General features: G+C 50.7%; 1 protein-coding gene across 1 annotated transcript; it reads left to right on the top strand.

Annotated features, from left to right (window-relative positions):
• Positions 1–5: 5 nt before the first annotated feature.
• Positions 6–761, top strand: LOC123508096 (RING finger protein 224-like). The gene is made up of 2 exons (XM_045261551.1): positions 6–23; positions 234–761. The coding sequence occupies exons 1-2, from the start codon at positions 21–23 to the stop codon at positions 744–746; spliced, it is 516 nt and encodes a 171-aa protein (XP_045117486.1). The 5' UTR covers positions 6–20; the 3' UTR covers positions 747–761.
• Positions 762–9,828: the final 9,067 nt, after the last annotated feature.

Raw genomic sequence — 9,828 nt, 5'->3', positions numbered from 1 at the left:
CAGCAGCAGCAGCCAGAGCTATGGTGAGTGTTGGGGTGGACATGGCAGTCAGTGTTGGGTTGGGGAGTGGCACGGGTAGTCAGTGTTCCCTTCCTCCTGCAGCAGCCATCGTGCACACCCATGCAGTGTTACACTCCCACACCTGCGTGTCCCTCACTGTCCTGCTGTGTCCTGTGGCCAGCCTGTCGCGTTGTGTACAGTGTGTCCCTCACGCCGCTGTCTCTTTCTTCCAGGACGACAACTTAGAGGACTGCCCTGTGTACCTCAACACTTTTGACGACACCCACAGGCGGCCACGCAACCTGCCGTGTGGGCATACACTTTGCACGCCGTGCATTAATGAACTGAAGGAGCAGGGTGCCGTCACGTGCCCCACGTGCAGGGTGAGTCACGCCCTGCCTGAGGCCGGCCAGTTCCCTATCTCCTATATCACAGAGGCCTTTATCAGGAAGATGAGAGGTGCAGGACTGGCCTGTGTGGCACCCAAGCCAGAAAAGCAGCTGACAGCTCCGGCAGCAGTGACACAGCCTGCACCAAGGGCCACAGCGGGACTCAGCAAGAGGACACGGTCCCTGCTGCAGGAGCAAGAGGCAAAGGTCCTGGCCGCCATCCGCTCCTGCCAGGAGGAGCAGAGCCAGCTGGCAGACTACCGGACAACCCTGGGTGGGTGGTGTGGCCGCCAGCAGCAGCTGGAGGACGACCTCCAGACGCTGGTGGACCAGAGCAAGGGTGCCTGGAGGCGATAAGCCGCGAGGACTCCCGCGTGGAGGGCAGGCAGGAGAAGGTGCGGCAGAGAGAGGCGCTGCACGCCATGCTGCAGGAGCTGCGCACTCCATCAACACGACAGGAAGCTTACGAGGTGATTGAGGATGCAGACCATCTGCTGGAGGAGGAGGAGAGGGCGGCAGTGTTTCCTGACGTCCACGTGGTCACCACCGTCACCAGGGTGAGTGTGTCCTCACATTAGGTGTGCTTGCACCTCAGTCACTCTTCTCTTCTTACTGACTGACTTTGTGTGTTGAGCACGCCTTAAGGCTTAACCGATAGGTCCTGCACTACATAGTACGTGGTGCACGGTTCAATTACAATACATTGTTTGTAGTTCAGCACACGTACTGTATTGACTCTGAACAATGTTGACAGATAACAGTCACTCACCAAACATTTGTTGACTTTCAGAATGATGAACTACATTGTTACATTACATTGTTGTATTCTATTAATCATTGCAAACTGTAATTAACTTCCAACCATTAACTCACACACACACACACACACACACACACACACACACACACGGTAGCTCAGTGGTTAGAGCGCTGGCTTCACAAGCCAGAGGACCGGGGTTCAATTCCCCGGCCGGGTGGAGATATTTGGGTGTGTCTCCTTTCACGTGTAGCCCCTGTTCACTGTTCACCTAGCAGTGAGTAGGTACGGGATGTAAATCGAGGAGTTGTGACCTTGTTGTCCCGGTGTGTGGTGTGTGCCTGGTCTCATGCCTATCCGAAGATCGGAAATAATGAGTTCTGAGCTCGTTCCGTAGGGTAACGTCTGGCTGTCTCGTCAGAGACTGCAGCAGATTAAACAGTGAAACACACACACACACACACACACACACACACACACACACACACACCAACAATATGCCCGGTAGCACAGTGGCTAGAACGCTGGCTTCATAAGCCAGAGGACCGGGGTTCGATTCCCCGGCCGAGTGGAGATATTTGGGTGTGTCTCCTTTCAAGTGTAGCCCCTGTTCACTGTTCACCTAGCAGTGAGTAGGTACGGGATGTAAATCAAGGAGTTGTGACCTTGTTGTCCCGGTGTGTAGTGTGTGCCTGGTCTCAGGCCTATCCGAAGATCGGAAATAATGAGCTCTGAGCTCGTTCCGTCAGAGACTGCAGCAGATCAAATAGTGAAACACACACACACACACTCGGCTCACAACAGAAAAGACCTGGGTTCGAGTCCCGATTGCGGTGAGAGAAATATGCGATCTTTTTAATGTGTAGCCCTGTTCAGTATTCACCTAGCTGTAAGCTGGTACGAGATATAATTCAAAAGGTTGTGACTTCGCTGTCTCGGTGTGTGGAGTGTAGTGTGGCCTGAGTTCTACCCGAAGATTGGTCTTTGAGATCTGAGCTCGCTCCGTAATGGGGAAAACTGTCTGGGTGACCAGTAGGCGACCTTGAAAACATAGATTGCCATGGGTTTTCAGGTTGCAAAGTCATCCGTTCAGCCCTGCAGGCCGCCACCCTGCAGGCCACACAGACGGCCATTGAGCCAGCAGGCTCTACTGCTGCTGCTGCTGCTGCTGCAGGTGACTCCAGCCTCTCGAGTCACCTGCCGCAGCCTCCTCCATCGCGGACAGGCTGGCGGCCCTGCTGGAACCGAGTCTGACGGTGAGTGGCTATGATCTATCCTGCCCAGCGAGAATCAGAGCTCTCTCTCTCTCTCTCTCTCTCTCTCTCTCTCTCTCTCTCTCTCTCTCTCTCTCTCTCTCTCTCTCTCTCTCTCTCTCTCTCTCTCTCTCTCTCTCTCTCTCTCTCTTTTTTTTTTATTTAAACATTATCTTGCACTTATAAGTTTTACTATACATCAGGTACAGAAGGAGATTTAGACATAAAGCTCCTTGTGTTGGCAAGGAACTATTCTAAACGTCTTTTCTCGTTAGTATATTGTTTTGACACCTCACTCACTGCACTACACTTCACAGCACTAGCCGGGCAGGAGAGCGCTTCTCCAGACATTGGCGGCCACTTTTGTCTGCTGAGTTGATAGTCCCGCTACCTCAGCAGGCGTGGCCACCGTGAACTGATTCCACAGGCGCGCTGCCCTGGCTCTGAATGTTCGCTGGTGTTGTGAGGAGCGGGAGAGGCACCAGTACCTGCTGGTCCCCATCCGCTGCTTGCCTCGTATTTCTCCCGGGTGGGTGTGGCGGCAGGCTGAGGCGGAGAGGTGAGGTGTATGTAGCCTTTGAGCTTTGTGGCACACCGTCAAGGTTGCCACCTCCCTCAGTGCTCCAGTGACGTGATATTTGCCACGCTCTCCTCGTCTTCCCCAATAGACGAAGAGCGCGCCTCTGTATCGCGTCGAGCCGGCTGGTGTGGGTATGGGCGCTGGACATCCATGTCAAGGCACCGTACTCCATACAGGGACGGATTTGTGCCCTGTAGAGAGTGAGGATGCCTCGCGAGTGCAGACTGCCAGCCATCCTGCGCAGGGCTGACACACGCTGAGAGGTCTGGCGGGCTACAGACGTGATGTGGGTGTCGTAGCGCAGCTCACGATCCATGGTGACTCCCAGGATCTTGATGTGTTCCTGGAGAGGCAGCTGCTCGCCCTCAAACTGTAGTTGTCCTTCCACGGCCTGAGAGGCGGCAGGGGATCGTGAGATGACCATGGCGTGTGTCTTGTCCGGCGCGAAGGTGACTTGCCACACCTTCCCCCACTCTTCTGCTGCCTTCAACTGGCGGTTGATGTTGGCCACGGCGCGCTGGCTGTCCTGGCGGCAGTAGGAGAGGGAGATTGTGCAGTCGTCGGCGTAAGCCTTGACTGCAGGAAGCTGGCGCAGGAGATCGTCTATATACACATTCCACAGGACTGGGCCAAGCACTGAGCCCTGTGGAACTGACGCTCCTATATTGGTGGGTGATGAGGTCCGCCCATTGACGACGGTTCGAAGTGTCCTTCCTTGGAGGTAATCCTCGAGTAGCTTCAGGAGACCGCCGTCGATGCCCTTGGCTTGAGCTTAGTCAGAAGACCCGCATGCCACACTCGGTCATAAGCCCCCGCGATATCAAGGGCCACTACGAGCGTGTCCAGGCCTTCGTCAAGGGTGTCCTGCCATTCCTGGGAGAGTAGGAGAAGGAGATCGGAAGTAGATCGACCTGGCCGAAACCCGAACTGGTGGGGTGAGAGAAGCTGGTGTTCATCCAGGTGCTGCCATATGACGGCTGCCACCAGTTTTTCGAACACCTTACCCATCACAGACAGCAGGGAGATGGGTCGGTAGTGCCTTGGGTCAGACTTGGACCCTTTTTTATGCACAGGGACCACGTATGCCTCCTTCCAGGATGCTGGCCACTTTTTTCTGCCAGACAGGCAGAAAAATAGCAACAAGAGGCACTGACAGTTCCTGGCACATTGTTTCAGCACCCGGGGCTGATTCCGTCTGGGCCGTGGCTTTCCTGCGTCCAGTTGCCCGAGTGCTTTTCCACCAGCTCCGTGGTGATGGGTATTGAGGTGATTTATTATTATTATTATTATTATTATTATTACTACTAATAATAAAAATAATAGTTCTACTACTACTACTACTACAACTACTACAACTACCACAATTACTACTACTACTACTACTAATAATAATAATAATAATAATAATAATAATAATAATAATGATAATACTACTACTACAACTACTACAATTACTACTGTTATGGTACGCTATAATCTCCCCTAACTTTATAAGTTTTCTCTTTATTTTGTTTCTTTTTATGTTCTAACTTGTATACATTGTTATGGGTAATTATTAGATTTAAGCTCATTGTTATATACATTGGTTCGATATTAATGTCTTCGAATGAAGGGTCACGAACCATGGAATTGGCTGACGTATCGGTCGGTGACGTGTCCCTAGGATACGTGTTAGCTGGAGCCCTGGGACAAGTCAGATTCGCTTTGGCAGTTGCCTCGTCCACACTTCCTTCTCCGTGGCTCCAGGTAATACTTAAGTATTGTTCCAGGATTATGTAGGATATGTTTTACGTGTCGAGCTCACACAATTGTAGATATTGTATATGTGCCGTGTGGTGATGGGTTTATGTGGGTTGTGGTGATGGTGAAATGTCTTAATTAAATGCATTAGCAAGCCCGGCTTAACTAGAAGTTTCTGTGTGCCTTGATCCCTAGACAAGATGCTATTGCTGGCATAACACTACTACTACTGCTAATACTTCTACTACTATTTTTCTACTACTACTACTACTACAACTCCTGCTAACAACAACCCCCACCCCTGTGTTGCAGATGGGCGAGGTGGTGTCGGCCGCCCGCCCTGCGAGGTGTTCCTGGACCTGGCGTGGCCCGGCAGTGCGGCGCGGCGGGTGGTGGTGAGTCTACCCCGGGACACCCCAGGGGCCGGCAGTTTGTGTTGCTGTGCTCGGGGCAGCGGGGCGCCTGCTACGCCAACACCTCCTTGTTTATGGTGTGGGGTGAGGGACTGCCGGGGGAGAGGGTGGAGGGAGGTGACTATGAGACCAATGATGGGGAGGGAGGAGCCGCCCTGCTGCCTCGCCTTCACCAGGGTGACTACTGGAGGTCAGGCAAGGCGGGGGCTGTGTGGTGGCCATGGTGGGGTGTGTCGATGCCCGGGGTGCTCAGTTCGGCATCACCACCCGGGACTGTCGGCCTCGTGGTGGTGGTGGTGGTGATGATGATGATGATGATGATGATGTGTTTGGTGAGGTGGTGCGTGGCCTGGAGGTGGTGCAGGAGGCAGCCCAGCACCGCCCCATTACTGAGGTGACTGTGGTGCAGTGTGGCGTCCTGCTCACACCACCACACTGACACACACACACACACACACACACACACACACACACTCTCTCTCTCTCTCTCTCTGGAAGCAATCTCAACCTCCATCCGCGCCACACGAGTGCAGCGCAGGGCTCCAAGACACATTCGCACACATTCATTCTGCAGTACATCCAATCTCCTCAGTGTTGGTTCCGACGCAGACCCATACACCAGTGAGCCATAGTCTAAATGAGAACGAATTAAGGACTTGTACACCATTAATAAAGATTTTCTGTCTGCTCCCATGAAGTACCAGAAAGGTATTTGAGGACATTGATCTTTTACGACAACGAATGAGCAATTCATTAACATGAGTCTTCCAATTGAGTCTGCTATCAAAATGCAGACCCAAGAACTTGACTGAATTTTGAAACGGTATCGGTTGGCCTTGAAGAGTTATTTGCAAATCAGGTACGTTACGTCTAGTGAAAACAACACCGATACACTTAGCAACTGAAAACTTAAATCCCCATAATGAGGCCCAATGCTGGACGGAATCAAGAGCATCCTGAATCCGCCCGCTGAGAATTGTGCGTTAGGCGAGGAGTGCCATAACGCACAATCGTCGGCGTACAATGAGTATTTAAGATTCCTTGGGACGGGAGTTGTTGACAGAATATCATTAATCATTATACAAAATAAAATGGGACTAAGAACACTACCCTGCGGCACCCCCGTTCTCCTGGACGAAAACGTCCGAGATTACGTTACCAGGAAGCTTGACAGAGAATGTTCTGTCCTGAAGAAAATTATAAACAAAATGGGCAAGTTACCTCTGAAGCCATGAGCGTAGAGTTTCATGAGGATGCCGTGTCGCCATGTCATGTCGAAGGCTTTGTGGATGTCTAAAACACCCTATCATGAATTCTTTTTGGCAAAAGCCTCTGAAATGCAATGCTCCAGGTGTGTTAGGTGATCCATCGTGCTTCGGTACTTCCGAAAGCCCGACTGCTGATCACCTAACAGACCCTTCGCTTCTAAAACAAAAGTAGCCTTCGCTTTACCATACGTTCCATGACCTTACATAGACAGCTCGTGAGCGCAATAGGACGAAACGCACTGGGGTCCGTAAGGCGTCCAGTCTTTTTGGGGATTGGGATTGTGTGGGCGAAGTGCCAAGACTGAGGGAAAGTGTAGGTGGTCCATATTCTATTGTAGAGCGTTAATAATTTTGAAAGGGAGTGGTGGCCGAGATTTTGTAACATGATATATGAAATATTGTCTGGACCAGGACTGGAGCCTTTACAGGATTTCAGGGCAAAGAGGAGTTCATCCAACGTAAACTCTGTGTTGTAGTCTGAGTTTACGCCTCCTGTGGCAAAGTTTGGGACAGTGAGTTCTGCAGCCTCCTTCCTTGGAAGGAAGGTAGGGTCATAGTAAGTTGTGCTGCTGGCCTGATGGAATTGGTGGGCTATGGCATTTGCTATTTCTGTTTTGTTATCAATTATAATATCATTTATTTTAAGGGTGGTGATAGGAATATATGGTTTTCTGTTATTTAAGATATTTATTGTTTGCCATACTTTGGAGAGAGGAGTGGTGCGGTTAATAGATGATATGAATTGTCTGAATGAGTCTTTCTTTGCATTACGGATGACTTTCCTTGCCTGAGCCCTTGCCTTTTTATAGGCTATGAAATTAGCTTGACTGGGCTGCTGGCTGAAGTACCTGTATCGTCTATTGCGCTCACGAAGTGCTTGTCGGCAATCCGTTGTCCACCATGAGACTCCATGCTTAGTGTAAACTGCAGAAGTCTTCGGAATACAAGCCTCAGCGGCGTGTAATATGGATTGTTTTGCGTTGCTGACCATCGTGTCAACGTCCTCGCCAGATATATCCACGTCGGCAACCCCACGGAAGGTTGCCCAGTCTGCTCTCTTGAAGTTAAACTTGGGAGGGCGGGGGTGGGCGGGATGTCGCGTACATAAGAGATGCAGATGGGCAGATGGTCACTTCCGTGGAGTCGTCGATGACTTCCCAGGAGAAGTCAGGAGTATACCTGGCGAGAGCAACGACAGATCAATGGCAGACGCGTTACCAGTCCGATCATCTACACGAGTCGCACTTCCATCGTTCAGAAGACAGAGGTTTGTCTGTAATAAAATGTTTACTATCTGCTCCCCACGTACACTTGACCTCTCACTTCCCCATTGTTGATGATGGGCGTTAAAGTCGCCAACAACTAGCCTGTTGCCCGGAAGCTGGCTAATAAGAGATGTAATGTCATCATCAACAATGGAGGTATTGGGAGGCAAGTAGAGGAACAGATAGTTAGATACGTGTCGTTGAATCTCACCCTGCACGCGACCGCTTCCAGAGGTGTATTCAACGTCACTTCTGTTTGTGTCAGTGTTTTGTGTATGTATATAGCAACGCCGTGTCCCTCATATCTTCTATACGGATGGTAGTGTTTTAGCACTGCAGGATCAGGCTGATCCTGTAGTCTCGTCTCTTGTAGACAAATAACGGACGGCCTGTGTATGTTCACTAAAAGTGACAAATATGGATCTTTATTCCGAATACTTCTGCAATTCCACTGTAACACCTTGAACATTATGGCTTAAGAGTTGTGGTGGCGGCCGTTTTCTTAGTCCTTTTGCGCTCAGAGGCGCTGCCGGGGGACCTCTCCCGGCCCTTACTAATGGTGACATCCATCGATTCATCAATTGTTAACTCCCGGAGCTCGTCGAGAGGAGCGAGCGTGTGAACTCCTTCTCGACGGCGCGGGAGCGGCGACGACATGAGAAGGGCGTTGACGTTCAAGCTTTGTTAAATTTAATTTATTAGACTTGTCTGTCTTCTCACCCTTACTGGGAGTACGAGAAATAGCAGACAGGTATGGAGCAGAGGAAGTTATAGGAGTAGAGGTTTTAGTAGTAGTAGTAGTAGATTTAGCAGATGATGAGGCAGAGGTTGAAGGGGAATCAGTGGTGGTAGATGGAGCAGGCAGCAGGTCGCTGAGGTCAGTCTGGATAGCAACAGTACACATCTTAGGTGGAGCCCTTACTGTTGAAGCGTAGGAGACGTTTGAAGCAGGCGCGGCCTGCGTCTGCTTCACTCGCATCCTTGCTTCATAGTAAGAGATCCTTCAGTAGCCTTAACCGTGCAGACCTCTTTCTCCACTTTCCACGCGGGACAATCGCGTGAAAAAGTGGAGTGAGCACCTTCACAATTACGGCACTTCTCTACCAAGGATGTGCACTGCTCCACAGAGTGGCCCTCTCCTGCGCATCTACCGCAGTAAGCGTGGGAAGACCGACAAGCGTTACCATGGTGACCATAAAGCTGGCACTTGAAACAACGGAGAGGATTCGGAATGTAGGGACGAACGGGAACCGACTCGTACCCTACATGAATCCTCTCTGGCAACTTAGCAGCACTGAAGGTGAGAATGACTGATGCTGTGCTCCTTCTTGTACCGTCAACCATTTTAGTAATTTTCCGAGCCTCAATGACATCCTGATCAGTCATGCAATCGACGATCTCGGTCGGTTCCATATCCACAAAATCGCGGTGGGAAGCGACTCCCCGACACGAGTTCATGGACACTGGAATCGAAGCCTCGATCTCGATGTCATGAATGAACCGGAGCTTCAACAATGATTTAACTTGATTTACGTTAAGTGTCTGAACAAGTAGATCACCACTAGCAAGTTTTTTCACATTAACGACATTTCCTATGTTACAGTCAATGACCTTCTTTATTATAAAAGAATTAACAGTAGACAGGCGGGTGTTCGTCTTGGAATGTAGAGTCACATACGTCGCTTTAGAGGGGTCAATAGACAGTCTGGCAGTCGGGGTCGTCGATCAGTGTCCTCCTCCCTTACGGGGAGGGCAGGAAGGTCCGTCAGGCATGGAGGGGGGTACACCCCCCTCCTGCAGGAGGGGAGCGGGACACAAGTGGGAGGTGGTCAGGGAGGAGTTACCTAATGTCAGATTGTCCTGCCAAACCACTCTAAGGGGCCGGACGGTGTTAATTCACCCCAAAAGCACGCTCACTGAGGCGGATCCTCCGTAGGTGTGAGAGGAAAGACAATCTGACAACCGGGCAACAGACACCTTCTGTTGCCGCTAAGGAGAGGACAGTGAAAAGGCAAAGCTAATTTTTTTTTTTTTTACATTACAAGGGCACTGGCCAAGGGAAAACAAAGTGTTGGAAAAAAAAATCCCGCTGGTTGCCAGGCCCTGTTAAGAGGAAAGTAGGAGAAAGAAAAACAAAAAATCTAAAAGGAGGGTCCAGTTAAC

The sequence above is a fragment of the Portunus trituberculatus genome, chromosome 3, assembly GCF_017591435.1.
Source record: "Portunus trituberculatus isolate SZX2019 chromosome 3, ASM1759143v1, whole genome shotgun sequence".
In the NCBI taxonomy this organism is placed as follows: Eukaryota; Metazoa; Arthropoda; class Malacostraca; order Decapoda; family Portunidae; genus Portunus; species Portunus trituberculatus.
This window is presented reverse-complemented; position numbering and strand designations above follow the sequence as displayed.